This window comes from Lepidochelys kempii, chromosome 7, assembly GCF_965140285.1.
Source record: "Lepidochelys kempii isolate rLepKem1 chromosome 7, rLepKem1.hap1, whole genome shotgun sequence".
NCBI classification, from domain to species: domain Eukaryota; kingdom Metazoa; phylum Chordata; order Testudines; family Cheloniidae; genus Lepidochelys; species Lepidochelys kempii.
Genome location: NC_136386.1, coordinates 23,173,614 through 23,190,646, shown reverse-complemented (window position 1 = coordinate 23,190,646; position 17,033 = coordinate 23,173,614). Strand labels below are relative to the sequence as shown.

General features: G+C 41.6%; 1 protein-coding gene across 1 annotated transcript in view; it reads right to left on the bottom strand.

The window, feature by feature from the left end:
* The window catches only part of KBTBD12 (kelch repeat and BTB domain containing 12), a 48,182-nt gene that overhangs the window by 12,078 nt on the left and 19,071 nt on the right, over positions 1-17,033 (bottom strand). The window contains exon 5 of the mRNA XM_073351377.1: positions 3,840-4,037. Within this exon, the coding sequence (XP_073207478.1) occupies positions 3,840-4,037 (198 nt within the window). The remainder of the gene's footprint in view (positions 1-3,839; positions 4,038-17,033) is intronic.

The window sequence follows — 17,033 nt, the reverse complement described above, 5'->3', positions numbered from 1 at the left end:
GGGAGCTGCTGGAGCAGCTATGTGAGGGTGAGTGGAGCCCAGCTAGGCTTCCTCCATAAACCCCAGTCCTCACCCCAGCCCGAACCCAACACATAGCACCAGGGGCTCGTTCCTCCTCCTGCCTCAGTGGCACCACATGGGGCAGGAGCTCCCACAATGTCCAGGGGACATGGCAGAGAAGAGAGAGAACCAGGCTTACCCCAACCACGCCTCTGGGCCCAGCACACGGTCCCATCTGCCCATTTTTGCCTCTGGAATAATAGCCTTTTGCTGCCAGTTAGTCCTGCAGTATGAGTGGTCAATGTCTGTGCTATCATGCTGATGACCTAGAGTTCAAACCCTCTTGATGATGTGTGATTGGTGGTTGCTAGAGTTGTGCATAATAAAATCTGGCTTTACCTTTCTCCTTTAATGAAACCCTTGGAAATTGCACCCCCCAAAAAAAAAACACTATGTAAAGGAACATGATTTAATTTGCAAAGTCAAGTGTTTGAAAGTAAGAAAACCAAACCTCCGGATTGACGGTTGTCAGTGCAGCTGTATTTTGGCCCCCTTATGCACAGGCATTAGGGATGCAGTTTTCAGTGACATGATTGCATCCTATTCTTCCTGCAGGGACCCTGCCTCATTAGTGCATTCAGGGCAGAACGGAAGTTGTACTGGCAACTGTAAAACTGACATTTACTAACTTCCAAGTGCTGGATTTGCAAGCTAAATAAAAAACCCCAACTACATTAAAAGAACATTATGTCATTATTTATTTTGCACTAGTGGGGACCCATTATGCTGGCATTGTACAAACACATAACAGAAAGATTGCAAGAGGGGCAAATCAAAAAGCATCCACTCAAACCTAATTTCTGATAGTCCATAGATCCATACCCTGAAGGGATAATTTTGATCATCTAGTCTGACTTCCCATCTAATGCACCCACAAAACTTCATTTGAGATTAAATTTCAGGAAAAACTTCCTAACAGTAGGACAGTGGAACAGACTATCTAGGGAGGTAGTGGAAGCTCCTTCACTGGAGGTTTTCAACAGGAGGCTGGATAGCCATCTGTCTCTTGAATGGTTTAGTGACTGCGCACAACAAATCCTGCAACTTGGGAGGGGGTTAGACCACATGACCCTTGTGGTCCCTTCTAACCCTATGATTCTAAGATTTTCACCATCTTGAAATCCACCTGGGGACTTTCAGACACACACTCTGACTCCTCCCTCTCTCCCTTTTCTAATCCCAGTACCAGCACCCTTTACATATGACTCAGTGCCAAAGTGTGATGGTGTTCAGACTGGGTGTTTTTGATGTCTCTGAAGCTACCATAGTGCCTTTATTCAGAAAGTTTCATACTAAACAGTTAGTCATGATGAATGTAATTGCTTCATTTACTGTTGCATCTGATCAGTCTTTTGAAATTTGCACTTAGTTGGTTTAGGCTTTTTGTTTTTGAATCCGAATGTTGCTGTGAGAAACTAGTAAAACATGATAGCACAATGTTTGCCATGGAAACACAATGACGTGTCATAACCACTAGTGCTTTGAGGTCACAAAATTCTTGGCTGAAAGATGACACAAAATATGCCTGTTAGATAATATTCATACTGTGACAAAGTTCCTCCTCTGTCTTGGTGGGTCCTGCGCTTATTGGCAGATTTGCTTGCCTCAGAGGTTCACAGCAGCCCTCAGTTTGGCCACTTTCGTGGCTCAAATCTGCCGTTCACTAAGTTAGCCTCATCACTGGCCAGCATGGGGAAAAGGAAGAACAATCCCCACAGTCTCTGATGATCCACGTAGTGGATCGGGGAACAGGCCAGAGACCTTCCCCTTTGGTGGAACCCACAGTCCAGGTCAACTCCTCCGGTATCAAGTAGGGAGTTGCGGGGGATGGAGGGATGGGGGGAACCCGGGCTCGCCCTCTACTCCAGGTTCCAGCCCAGGGCCCTGTGGAGTGCAGCTGTCCACAGTGGCTCCTGTAACAGCTGCGTGACAGCTACAACTCCCTGGGCTACTTCCCCATGGCCTCCTCCCAACGCCTTCTTTATTCTCACCACGGGACCTTCCTCCTGATCTCTGATAATGCTGGTACTTCTCAGTTTCCAGGACAAACTGGAGAAATGGTCTGAAGTAAACAGGATTAAATGTAATAAGGACAAATGCAAAGTACTCCACTTAGGAAGGAGCAATCAGTTATGCACATACAAAATGGGAAATGACTGCCTAGGAAGGAGTACTGCGGAAAGGGATCTGGGGGTCATAGTGGATCTCAAGCTAAATATGAGTCAACAGTGTAACGCTGTTGCAAAAAAAGCAAACATCATTCTGGGATGTATTAGCAGGAGTATTGTAAGCAAGACACGAGAAGTAATTCTTACGCTCTACTCTGCGCTGATTACGCCTCAACTGGAGTATTGTGTCCAGTTCTGGGTGCCACATTTCAGGAAAGATGTGGACAAATTGGAGAAAGTCCAGAGAAGAACAACAAAAATTATTGAAGGTCTACAAAACATGACCTATGAGGGAAGATTGAAAAAAATTGTTTTTTTTTAGTCTGGAGAAGAGAAGACTGAGGGGACATGATAACAGTTTTCAAGTACATAAAAGGTTGTTACAAGGAGGAGGGAGAAAAATTGTTTTTCTTAACCTCTGAGGACAGGACAAGAAGCAGTGGGCTTAAATTGCAGCAAGGGCGGTTTAGGTTGGACATTAGGAGAAAATTCCTAACTGTCAGAGTGGTTAAGCACTGGAATAAATTGCCTAGGGAGGTTGTGGAATCTCCTTCACTGTGGATTTTTAAGAGCAGGTTGGACAAACACCTGTCAGGGATGGTCTAGATAATACCTAGTCCTGCCTTGAGTGCAGGGGACTGGATTAGATGACCTCTCGAGGTCCCTTCCAGTTCTATGATTCTATGATATTGGATAAGTCCCATTTCTCTGCTTGTAAAAGGGGAATAGCAGTACTTTCCTACCTCACAGGGGTGCTGTGCAAAGGCCTTCTTAGAAAACAAGCTTTTGAGCTCCACAGAGCTCTTCTTCAGGTCTGGGAAACATATGAGCTTCTCCCGTCGACATAACTACCGCCTCTCGTGGAGGTGGATTACTACACCGCGGGAGAAGCTCTCCCAATCAGTGTAGTAGCATCTTCACCAAAGCGCTACAGCGGCGCAGCTGCACGGCTGCAGCGCTGTACGTGTAAACAAGCTCCCCGAGTGTCACAGCTAAATACAAGGTGGAACAGATTGTTTAGCATAAGTAGTTAACACATATTTCAAGGTACCCATTCAAGGTGAAGTAGCCCATAAATATCTCTCCAGCCATAGGATGGAAAGGGGGGCAGGAAATGAGGTGCTCAAATACTGTGGTAATGAAGGCCAGGTAGCTATGCTGAATAGAAATTTTGACTAAGGACAAAGCCTTACTCTTAAAAAAATATCCAAAACTTTTTAGTGTGCCTAACATAGAAACTTAGGGGCAGACTCTGATCTCAGGTACACTGATGTAAATCTGGAATCACCCTACTGAAGTTAGTGGAGTTTGATTTTCACAGGTGTAGCAGAGATCAGACTCTTGGAATCTGAAACACCTTATGTGTTTTAGCCAAAAGTCTAAAAGCAAGTAAACAGCATGGTACTCAATTTATATTGACATTAGGAATCAGAAATACAAATGGCTGAATCAACTCTGCTAGGGTGCAACTCTGTGGGGCTCGGGAACTTCGGTATTTTAAACCTGATGATTAGGCTACTCAGTCATCCCTTCAGTGACTGTATGTGTGATGGAATGGTAAAGCTTAAATTGTGGAAGAAACATCAAACTCCTTTCAGATGTATTCAATACCTGCTCCATGAAATCCTCCGCAGAGATATAGCTTCCCTTCCACCGAGCCTGCACTAGTGGAGTTGGTTCGTAAGCTGAGGAGAGGAGAAGGCATCGGAGGCCCATCTCTCCAAAAATCCCCATCAGGGTTATAAATCTCCACTGCATCAAGACATTGCCGTGCCTGTCCCCTGTCTCGACCCAAGCAGCCAATTCCTCCTGCAGAGAAAGATATATATCAAATACACAGGACACCAAGACAGAAATACGGCAGTCCCAGAGTGCCACTGAAACTGGCTGCTTTCTTGTCTTTATGGAATTATTTTTTATTTACATGCTCTCAGTTTTTCTCCTCATAGATTTTCTCTTTTCATCTCCAGAAGCTTGGTAATCAGAGGCTTTCAAATTAAAAGCCACGCCCCTTTACTACAGAGTTCACGGCTGCCCCAAAGGAGCTCCATTCTCACCTAGATATGGCAGGAAGGGCAAGAGGCACTTTTGCAAAATGCCAAGGTACTCGACCTCCTTTTTTTTTTTTTTTTAATTACACAGAAGAATTTGACTGTAGTGACTTGTTGTTTGTTGGTAGTAGCCAGATCACATGATCATTCAGTTATAAGGATCAAAAATTGCTTTCCAAAAGTAATTTGGTGTCAGTGGGTTTGCCCTTCACTCTCACTAATCAAGAATCATTTGGATTTTGCAAAAGGTAGGAAAGAATTTCATCCCTTTGTAAGGGCAAACTGGCTGCAGATAAAATAGTTGTCCAGTTGGCAGGAATGTCAGTTAAAGACAGTTAATATCTGTCTGACCTACCACCCGGGTCTTAAGATGCCTGGTAAAACGTGCTGTATACATATGAGATAGTGACTTTGAATGTCTGTATGCATCTGATCTTGAAAATTCACTGCTTTAGGGCTCTGGATATAGTGATCATTCAGTTGTAAGTCAAAACAAAACCTGACCAAACTGATCCTTACGGGTTACCACTGTATTTCAGTGAAATGCATAGTAAGTATCAGATACATCAATGCAAGTTTTCAGATAGGTACTTAAAAATAGAGATATTTCATATAAATTTTGTTATTTGCACCTTCTATCAGAGGATCTCAAGTTGCTGTAAATAATTTACATATGCTAACTGATTAAACTTCAGAACACCTCTGAGAGGCAGGTGTTACAAAATCAATTTTATAGATGAGGTAACAGACATCAATTTGGCCAAGGTCATAACCAGTCAGTGTCAGATTCAAGATTAGAACCCAGTTTTCTTTAGTCTCAGTCTGTGTAGAGACTCAAGAAAGACTAGTCTCATAACATTCAAAAACCAGTAGGAGAACACTTCAATCTCCCTGGTCACTCAATAACAGACCTAAAAGTGGCAATTCTTCAACAAAAAAACTTCAAAAACAGACTCCAACGTGAAACTGCAGAACTGGGATTAATTTGCAAACTGGACACCATCAGATTAGGCCTGAATAAAGACTGGGAGTGGTTGGGTCATTACAAACCTAAACCTAATTTCCCCAATACTAATTTCCCCCTATTGTTACTCACACCTTCTTGTCAACTGTCTGAAATGGGCCACTCTCATTACCACTTCAAAAGTTATTTTTCCTCCCTGCTGTTAATTGATTTGTCTCATTAGACTGACCTCACAGTTGTTAAGGCAACTCACATCTTTTCATGCATTTATACCTGCTCCTGTATTTTCCACTCCATGCATCTGATGAAGTGGGTTCTAGCCCACAAAAGCTTATGCCCGAATAAATTTGTTAGTCTCTAAAGTGCCAAAAGCACTCCTCCTTGTTTTTGCTGATACAGACTAACACGGCTACTACTCTGAAACTAGTCCCATAATGGTTCAAATGGATAAATATGTAGGGTTTTATATTCCTTTCAAATTCTGTTCTCAGACCACATTCCAAATAGAAACACATAATGCATTGTGAGGGCAGTAGCAGTAGCTGAATTTTAATTCTTGTTTTTCTTGTGAATTAAAACAAGCCCTACCAGTTGAGACTTAATTAGGATGTCTGGATTCTGTTTTTAGAATAGCTGGGCCTTCAAAAAAACTGCTCCTGGTTTTCATTTCTTGGAACATATTGCAACATTCAGCACCAGTATCTCCCCATCCTCACTCCATCTTCAGTGTGCAATGTTTGCACACTGAAATTGTACGGCAGGCACTGTGTCTCTAAATATTTTCCAGTGAGCAGCTCTGGGTTTTGAATTCACAGCCTTTAGATCTCAAGGATTAATATGCTGATGTACTCCAGCAGGTTCTGCATCTGTGCCACTCGATACAATACCCTATAATGAGCATTGATGGCATCTCCATGCTAAAGCAGCTCTTTTGTGTGTGCATGTGTGCATGTGCCCACTTTTAAATATAAAATGACAGCAATATTCATGCAATTTCCAAATTAATGGCCAGATTTCCAACGGGCCTCCAAATACACATGCCCATTCAGGACCCCACAAGTTTATGAGACCAAAATGGGTGCTTCTGCACTTAATTACTCACTTACATTTAAAAGGGTATGGCTGCAAATATTGCTAGCACAGTTTTGGGGAGGGGCCTTTTGAAACTTTGCCCCTAAAATGGTGTCATTTAAAATGGCCAGTCAGTGAAAGGAGCCTACAGTAGGTAATGTTTTAAAGAGAGTTTTTTTATCTGCCTCTTCATTGGGATTGTTTTTAACTCGGGCTGTTGATTAATCACAGTTAACTCATGCCATTAACTCAAAAAAATTAACTGCGATTAATTGCACTGTTAAACAATAGAATACCAATTGAAATGTATTAAATATTTGTGGATGTTTTTCTACATTTTCAAATATATTGATTTCTATTACAAACACAGAATACAAAGTGTACAGTGCTCACTTTATATTATTATTTTTTATTACAAATATTATAATAAATTATAAAAAATAGTATTTTTCAATTTACCTCATACAAGTACTGTAGTGCAATCTCTTTATTGTGAAAGTGTAATCTACAAATGTAGATAATATTTTGTTACATAATTACACTCAAAAACAAAACAATGTAAAACTTTAGAGCCTACAAGTCCATTCAGTCCTACTTCTTGTTCAGCCAATCACTAAGACAAACAAGTTCGTTTACATTTATGGGAGATACTGCTGCCTGCTTCTGAAGCCTGGTCTACCCTGGGGGGGGTGGGGGGAAATCGATCTAAGTTACGCAACTTCAGCTACGTGAATAACGTAGCTGAAGTCAGTGTACTTAGATCTACTCACCGCGGTGTCTTCACTGCGGTGAGTCGACTGCTGCCACTCCCCCCGTCGACTCCACATGCGCCTCTCATGCCAGTGGAGTATAAGAGTTGATGGGAGAGCGCTCGGGGGTCAATTTATCGCGTCTAGTCTAGACACGATAAATCAACCCCTGCTGGATCGATCGCTGCCCGCTGATCCGGCGGGTAGTATAGACATACCCTTATTTACAATGTCACCTGAAAGTGAGAACAGACGTTCACATGGCACTTTTGTAGCTGGCATTGCAAGGTATTTACGTGCCAGATATGCTTAACATTCGTATGCTTCAGCTACCATTCCGGAGGACATGCTTCCATGCTGATGATGTTCGTTACAAAAATAGTATGTTAATTAAATTTGTGACTGAACTCCTTGGGGGGAGAATTGTATGTCCCCTGCTTTGTTTTATCTGCATTCTGCCATATATTTCATAGTATAGCAGTCTCGGATGATGACCCAGCACATGTTTGATTTACAAACACTGTCACTGCAGATTTGACAAAATGCGAAGAAAGTACCAATGTGAGTGAGATTTCTAAAAATAGCTACAGCACTCGACCCAAGGTTTAAGAATCTGAAGTGCCTTCCAAAATCTGAGAGGGATGAGGTGTGGAGTATGCTTTCAGAAGTCTTAAAAAGAGCAATACTCAGATGCGGACACGACAGAACCCGAACCACCAAAAAGGAAAATTAATCTTCGGCTGGTGGCATCTGACTCAGATGATGAAAATGAACATGCATCAGTCTGCTCTGCTTTGGATCATTATCGAGCAGAACCCATCATCAGCATGGATACATGTCCTCTGGAATGGTGGCTGAAGCATGAAGGGACATATGAATCTTTAGCACATCTGGCACGTAAATATCTTGCGACGCCGGTTACAACAGTGCCATGCGAACATCTGTTTTCACTTTCAGGTGACATTGTAAACAAGAAGCAGGCAGCATTATCTCTGCAAATGTAAACAAACTTGTTTGTCTGAGCAATTGGCTGAAGTAGGACTGAGTGGACTTGTAGGCTTTAAAGTTTCACATTGTTTTATTTTTGAATGCAGTTTTTTTTTGTACATAATTCTACATTTGCAAGTTCAACTTTCATGATAAAGAGATTGCACTACAGTACTTGTATTAGGTGAATTGAAAAATACTATTTTTTTTGTTTTTTACAGTGCAAATATTTGTAATAAAAATAAATATAAAGTGAGCACTGTACACTTTGTATTTTGTGTTGTAATTGAAATCAATATATTTGAAAATGTAGAAAACACCCAAAAATATTTAAATAAATGGTATTCTATTAGTGTTTAACAGTGCGATTAATCGCATCGTTAATTGTGATTAATTTTTTCAATAGTTTGCCAGCCCTATTTTTAACCTTTTGTACCATCTCCAAAGGCATTTGTGAGGGGCTCTGTAAAGGTGGGGGCTGTAATGCCCTAGGCACATCTCGCTATTCCTGATCAGTATTTTAGAGCAACCAAAGAGGAGACCACTCATCCCCACTTTTACCTTGAGTTCACAGCAGTGAACTGATACAGGAGTTTGGGAGCTTAGGGCCTGATCCAAAGCCCAGTAAAGCCAATGAGAAATCTCCCTCCCATTTATTTTAATGTGCCTTGGATCATTATTATTATTTGTATTACCGTAGCACCTAGATGCCCTGGTCATGGCCCAGGCATGAAATCAATGTTGTGTATATATCCCTGCTCAAAAAAGTTTCATAGTCATATACCTCACCATCAAGGGTCAGTGGGTTCATTCTAACAGGCCATAAATCTGGGAGCTGTGGTGCTTTCAGGTAGCTGAGGATGCTCATTTCTACTTTACCTGACCTGGTTGGGGCAGTTGTGCAATTGATTCAGAGTTTGGCTGGGCCAGGGGGTTGGTTGAGGGCAAGATGGCTGAAGCTGATCCACACACAAGATGGAGATAATGTGGATAGGTTGGTGAGGCATCCAGAAAAAGTGGCAGAGATGGGAAGTGGTAGCTGTTTGGGGGAGGCTGTTGTTCTGCAGAGCAATCTGGCAGGAGAGCATTGATATAATGGGGCAAGATCTCTTTATTCTGGTCTTTTACCCTTTTGATTGTGCATATCAAACTACCTAGAGCTGTGTAAAGGTGCTAGAAAATATACGTGATGTGGTTCCAGTGGCCCACAACTCCGGCACAGGGTGTGTGGAAGGGCAGTAACTGCTATTTCAGTTAACAGACTGGACCGGCAGCTGTGGAGGGTCTGTAATTTACTCAGTGTTCGGGTGCAAGTGGCGGTTTGGATGAGGGTGAGCTGACCAAAACTCAACCTCCACACAGTGGAGATACTGTGGACAGGATGGATAAGTATCCAGAAAAAATGGCAGTGGTCCCATCAATCCTATTGATCGACCGAGGAAGAGCACATGCTGCCTCTTGCACAGGTTTGCAGTTGGAGGTCATATTCGATCCTAAGCTATTCCAAGAGGCACAGGTGGCAGCTGTGATCAAAACTGCTCTTTTCTATCTGTTCCTGGTGAGAAAAAGGCAACCTGCTCCTTCAATTCACACCTTCTACAGTTATTCATGCCTTCGTTATAATCCCATTTCAATGGAGCTATGCCTTAAGACTATTTGGCAATGAAAGTTTGGACAGCTGAATTCTGCACTCTTATTAAATGGTGCTTCATACCAAGAGCATACTAAACTGGTGCACAGTACTCGGCCCTGACTCTTTAATGGTTCCTAGCAGGATTTAAGATGCTGGTCTTAACCTATAAAGGTGGGACACTGTTTCTTCCTTAGCTGACTATGTTTTCGTTTCTCAAGGGTACCTTTAAAGTACCCCTTGGTCCTTTAATATGACAGCCAGGCTGTTTAATCAAGTGGCCTCCCAAAAGCACTGCTTCTATGGTATCCACTGGTGGAATGTGAGTAACAGTGTAGGGTGCAGAAGTATCTGCTCCTACGTGGATCCTTCATCTGAAGGATGGAAGATCTTTGTTGTTTAAATTAAAGCTGTGAATAGCAGTGGATGGGGATGGCAGTAAGTTTATTTGACTCTGATTAGTTGCCTAGCTTTTGTGAACATGGTATTGTCCCAAGTGCCTCACTGGGAGAGCCACCTCTGGAACTTTCTAAGGAACATTATTACCATTCTTTTAATCATCTTGTGAATTTTGTAACTACAATAAAAAATGCAATAATCATGGGCACTGCAATTTTGGAAGGAATGAAAAGGACAATTTACACTGAACCAGAATAGAATTCAATCAGCACCATGTGTGTAACATGCCAGTAATCTGCTTTAGCAGAAAATCCAAAACTTCACCAAATACAGGAACTCATGGTGGCAACCCTGGGAGAGAAAACTGAAACATTTTCCTTGTATAATTATTAAAGAAATAAACTTTAATGGTCTATCACCAGTCACTTTCAAAGCCTAAACTAAACACTAGTATATTAAAAAAATTAAATAAACTGCCATCAACCAGTTTAGGCCTTAAATTTTACCTGTCTAAAAGTAGTTATAATCAGATGGGAAAAGTCCTCTAGATATGAAATGTCTAAGTTTTTATGTGTACCTTACCAAGCCATTACAGAGAAATCCAATTTCAGCTTCATTCAAGACAGACAAAAATCAATGCTTGGCAAACAGAAAATGAGAAAAAAAATCAGATGGGAATAAAATATAATTTTCAAGCTTCTAAAAGGGTATTCTAAGCAATGAGGAATCAGACCCAGAGGAGAATGGCTTTATGCTTCTCTTTTAAGATAATGCTAACACTGAAATAAGCTAGCAGATAATGCAAAGGAATCTGCAAACTCCAGATACTGCTAGAGTTGCTTAGCCACACACTTGCAGGTAGCAACTCAAAGCTCCTGCACTGTCTCCAGGATCTCAGTAGGCATGACTTGCCAATACTCCAAGAAAGAAGACACAGATTCCGTTCCACAGAGGCTGACAATTAAAGCCCGTCCTTTCAACTTTTATCCACAATGCAGAAATTCCTTACAGTGAAGGAAACTCAAACTGGCCCTTGAGTGGAGGCATGGTTGGAGATGGTTGGAAATGAAGAAGCTTTTCTTTGTCAGAATCTACTGTATATTGCAACTGCTCACACTCCAGTCCAGAGGGTTCTACCTTATTGCCCTTCCTGTACAATGAGTTTATGAAGTCGTCAAGAAGGTTAGTCAGAACATGTGGACTGCTGTGGTACCTTCAGGCTGCATTTCTACCTCATTTGACCTGGCTGCAGCAGTTAAGTAACTGACTTGGTGTTTGGCTGAGACTGGGAAGTGGATGAGGGAGAACTGTCTGAAGCTCAATTCACACAAGATGGAAATAGTGTGAAAAGCCTTGGGAAGCATCCAGAAAAAACAGAAGAGATTGGATGTGATAGCTGATTGGGGGAGGCAGCTGTCCTGCCAAATGTTCTGGCAGGACAATGTTGATATGATGGGGGCATGCCTCTCTATTCTGGACTTTTACCCTTTTAATTGTGCATATCTTAAACTACCTAGAGCTGTGCAGAGGTGCCATGAAAAATAAATGGCTCCACTGACCCAAAACTCCTGTATATGGTGTATGAAGGAGCAGCAACTGCTGTTTCAGCCTATAGTCTGGAACGGCAGCTAGAAGGTCTGCATTGTTTTCCCCTTCCCCCGCCCCATCTCCCTGTGGACTTTTGCCATTAACAGAGTGGGTGAATTCAATCTCTTTCCACCACCACCCAGCTTTGTTCTCTGCGCAAAGCCCGATTACTTGACCTTTGTGCAGGGAGAGGTGGATTTCACTCTGGGAGTTTTGAACATTTCTCTGCCTGTCATTTTCACATCTGTCACAAAAGAGGATTTAATTCCAGAGCACTGTCCCTTGCAAACACACCATTTCAACATATAGACTCTTTATGTTATTTTCTTTCCCCAGGAGACAGTTCAGATGCCACTGTGGGACTAAAATAAGTCGGCAAAGCCACCTTTGTGTTCCCAAAGCCGTTAATGCTTCAGAGCTTTCCCTATCATGCTTGGATGGTTCTGCAATCAAACACACTTTCAAGGGCACTCTGCAAGCAGCAGTTCTAATGGACTTTGAATTTAACCTGAGGCTCCATTAGTAAAATAAATATATAAATACAATACCTAGTCTTTATTAAGAAATCAGGATTACAAGACAAGGCTTTTGATGAAAGAAGACGATGCAGGGTAGGTGATATGATCAGTACATCCTCAGAATTTCAATGAGATACAGTGCTGTGCCTTACATATACCCACACGTTGTTGATTGGCTGAAGGCAAAGAATATTGTTTCACTTTAGGACAACTCTCTTCCCCTCCACCTCCCTTATTCTTATACAGTGAGACTAAATGGGATTTGAGTCACATCCATCACAATAACTAAACATAGGAAATGGTAAAGGGAACAGTGGTATGAAAAGATGGGTAAACTTAAACTCATGGAAAAATTGAGTATTCAGGATTTTGGGTGGGTATCTCTGTAGAGATGGTGGGGGAGGGATGGAAGTAACTAGTAGTACTCCCCTGTGCTAGTGCTTAGTTGGAGTGGTGATTAGAGCCTTAAAATACCCATAAATATATCCCTTTTGTGCGGGAGTGGGGGTTGGGTCTGATACCGACCTCGGCATCAAGAGACATGGGTTATATTACCTCAGCCATGCTACTGAAGCCTAAATTTCCGAAAACGGCCACTAATTTTGCGTGCCTTAGTTCACTGATACTCAACTTGAGACACATGGGGCTTGATTTTCGGTAGAACTGAGCACCCACAAAGCCCACAAACTTCCATGAGTGTGGTGGGTATTTGCCACAGAGAGGTCCCAAGTTGGTTGTGCAAAAAAAATGTATGCAGGTGAAATTACAGATCATCTAAGCTCTGTCAAATGGGGACTGTAATACTTCCCCACCTTCTCACGCCCTTTGATCACAATACACAGGCAGTGTAAAGTATTCTCAGTCCTTGTTTGAATTTTTATCAAAGAGAAATGAAGATGAAAAAACAGAGCAGGTTCACCAATAAGCAAGTGAAATCTAAGCTCCTTTGCTACCTCTCTTTCTGTAAAATAATTCACTATTAAATTGATCTCTGGAATCCACAATGGATTTAATAGCTCTAAACCCTTACGTAACATTTCCCGTCATTACTCTTTAACAGCACTCAAGCTGAGTATTAGGACTTGCATTGCTCTCTCACTCCCTGTAAACCAGTGCTGCATAATTGGTTTCAGGGAGAAATAAGGGAGCCATAATGCTAGCTCTGACAGACTCTTACGGAGATGGAATTGAAAACCACCTGCCATTCTTTACTATTGCAGAGAAAACAGATGACGTAATGTGTCTTGTAGCAAAACATGAAGGAAAAGCTTGACTGGAAGCAGGCATGAGAAAAGCAAACGGTTGCCAACAAGCCACAATTTTAGTTCCAGCTTCTCCTACAACCTGCTGGTAGCCTCTCAATGACATGGGGGAGCTTCTGATAGCCAGAATCAGGCCAAATTCTGCTCTTGGTTCAACTGCCATGCAAGCTCACTTACCAGACGTGAACAGGGGTAACCAAGGGCAGAATTGGGCCCATTATCTGCTACTCAGAGGAAATCCAGAATGTATTTATGAATAGACATGTTTACTTTAGAAGCACCATAATTTATTCAAAGGCACAGTTAATACTGAAGCATGAAAGTTAAAATTTCTCCTTCTACTTCCTCCTACACAAACCTTCCTTCCCAGAGAGACCCCTGAGTACCACATTCAAATAAGTATTTTATGAGGGAAACATTCAGAATTTAATTGAACCTCATTTAACTGCTTAAAAGTTTAAAGAGAAGCTCTCAGCAAGAGCTCAGGGAAAACTCTGTTTTAATGAGGTGGTATTCCAGAGTAAGGAGGATAAACAAAGATTCTTTGATTCCCAAGTCCTTACTAACAGGATTTTTCATTTAATTCCTTCTATATTTTCTTATTTATAAAAACAGGGATTACATAACATAAAAACAATGCAGAACTAATGCCCTTATGCTGATGCAATATCACTTACCACTGACCTATATTTCAAAGACTGCAGTTCTTTTGAAAGTGTTTTAGCATGAGCTGGTGCATTTGGCAGGTCTTTTTCTAATTTACTCATCAGTCGTAATGAGTTTTCACAGTCTCAGATGCAAAGGATTTCTTTTTTTATTTTTAAGCAAGAGATTAAAATGCATGACCTTAAATAGAGCCTTCCCATCTGGTTTTCTTCCAGAAGTATCTCAATTGGCTCTGTCATTAAGAACACAATACCACTCTTTCTTGAGCTTTCTAACGAATATAGTTATGTTCCTGGGAAAATATGGAGAGAAAGAGCTAAGATCAGTCGAATGTGGTGAATAGGAGAAAGGATTCTGAGCCTCAGGAAAGGCTGTTCATTTACTTGGAAGGATTATGTATGCCATTTAAATAGCATAAGAGTCTCCAGGAACATTATCTGTTGCAACAACCAATTCTAAGTAGAACAGCTGATAAAAGACACATGGTATAGGTTCTGTGAACAATACAATCACTCAAACAGTATGAATGTTTTTCATATCCCTTACATCAGTGTAACACAGGAATAACTTAATTTAAGTAAGTGGAATTACATAGGTGTAAAGTTGGTGTGTGACCAGAATCAGGCCTTATGTAGTTATCCACGTGTATTTCTAGTTTGGAATTTAAATAAAGCACTGTCCATATTCTGTCACAGGTTCTCTCACACCAAAGGATCTGGAGTAGTTAGTCTCCAGGGTCAGCATGTTCAGTTCTCATTTGGACTGAGAATATTCTTGGGCAGTGCCTGTGTATTCTATGTTCTGTGCCAACAGTAACACATGAAAGACTGAAAGCCAGATACTGATCTGTTAGAATGGTGTAAGTCTGGAGTATCGCCACTGAAGTCAACAGAGTTACTACAGAGTTACACCATGGAACTGAGAGCAGAATCTGGATCCAAATATAAAAAATTATGTTATGGCAATTTACTCAAAGCAAATATGGCATGCATGCCTTTTGCTTCATATTGGTCTTAGCTAATTTCTTTAGTTATTTATTTGAATTCCAGTAGCACTCAGAAGCCCTAGTCCTGCTTAGGGCCTCCTGGTGCTGGTTGCTGTTCAAACATACAGGAAGACACGGACCCTGCTTCAAAAAAACCCAAAATCTTATTTAGTTTGGATGCAGGTGTTAAATTTTGTTTGAAATGAGTTAAGTCTAGCCTTTCTGCAATACCATTCTTATGAGCTGAGCATTTATTCAAGGAGAGGCTATATTCTCTCCCATTTATTTATTTAAATCACACAGGCAGCAGGGATCTCCATGAGTTTTCTTTCATGGAGTTTCCTTCTCATCATTCTATTAAGAAGACAGGGTTTTCCCCTTATGGAAGCAGGGGGGCGGGGGAGGTGAGGTTTGTTCCACAAACCAGTGGACCCTCTAAGATGCATGCAGCTCTCAGGGAACCCACGGAGACAATGTTCTTCCACACAAAGGCCACAACTACATTTACATCAGATACCATAAGTGCAGCCTGAGAAGAGGGTAGCACTGGGAGGGAGAGAAGCATGTTCAGAGTCTCTGCACAGTAGGTTTGTTCAGTGCCTCCTCAGATGCTCCCAAAAGCAGAGCTTGTATAGAGCCCTGGTGGGAATTAAAGCCATACCCATCATCTGGAATCCTCACCGAGGGTAGAGGGAAGAACACTACCTCACCTCCACTAGAGTAACTCTCTCCCCAGGTCACAGTAACTTAGCAACACAGGGAGGTAAAGTTACACCTCCCTTTGCCAGCTCTACTGAAATTACACCATAATCTGCAAATTGGCTGCAGATTTATCAAGTCTGCATAGCTTCTCTGGAATGGCAGCCATAATGCATAGTATCGCGGGGGGACACAGTATACAGGGAGTCCCTCAGAAAGTCTTCAGAATCTGGCTTTTGGAACAAATTGGCATTGTCAGTCTTTTTTTTGTCTCCCACAGTGCTTGACATTCCCTGTGAAACAATGTAATGTCCTGAGGATCCTTGCCTTTGAGCAGCTGGCCATGGATTTTAACCATTCCCCATGACAGTTATTATTCTTTGGCCTGTCCACATCAGCCCTGGTTGTTTCCACTGTCATTCTCTCATGGATGTCATCTGCATGACCAAGAGCTTCGGCAACCAGATTAAGAAAGCTTTCAACTTGTTCTTTCTACTGTCACGAGTTGTCTGTCTGCCTAGCGAGGACACCATCACAACTGTCTTTATAAGGAGAAGTGTATCCATTTTTGTAGCCCAACAATCTGAGAATTCACAAGGTAACACACACTTGTCACTGTGAATAAACCATGGCGTGTATTTTTTGTGCAAGGTTTTAATTCTAGTTGGCATGTGGAAGCCTAGTGCTAGAGATGAGACCATTTGTGACACTAGCAGAATGAAACACCAATACCAGTGACTACCAGGCTGTCACCAACCTGTTTTAATATTAGAATTCTTTTTCAGCTTGGAGAGGGAAAATGGTTTGCAATCTTTTACACAGGACTCTCAGATGGTTACTGTTAGGAATTTTAAGTGCAATTGTGCCCTCAGTTGCGTTGGTGTAAATCTGCAGTAATTCTGGTGACATAACAGAGTTTCTGCAGTGTATTTAAAGGCACAATGTGTCCAGAAATCTGTCTTTTGTTTTCTTTCTGTAGGATTTTTTTTATTATTATTATTTTACTAGAAAAAACTGTCTTGTAAGCAAGATGGTCACTGCCAGCACCAGCCTACAAAATGCCAATTTTAACTGAAGTGCAAATATGGTCAGCAGTGTGACTGGAAACATAGCACTGTCTTTCTCAAGAGAACTGCTCCCTGGAGCGGATTTTGATCTCAGTTAATGCCAATGTAAATTCCAAGTAACTCTACTCGCTTCAGTGGAGTTACTTCCAATTTACACTGTTTTATGAGAG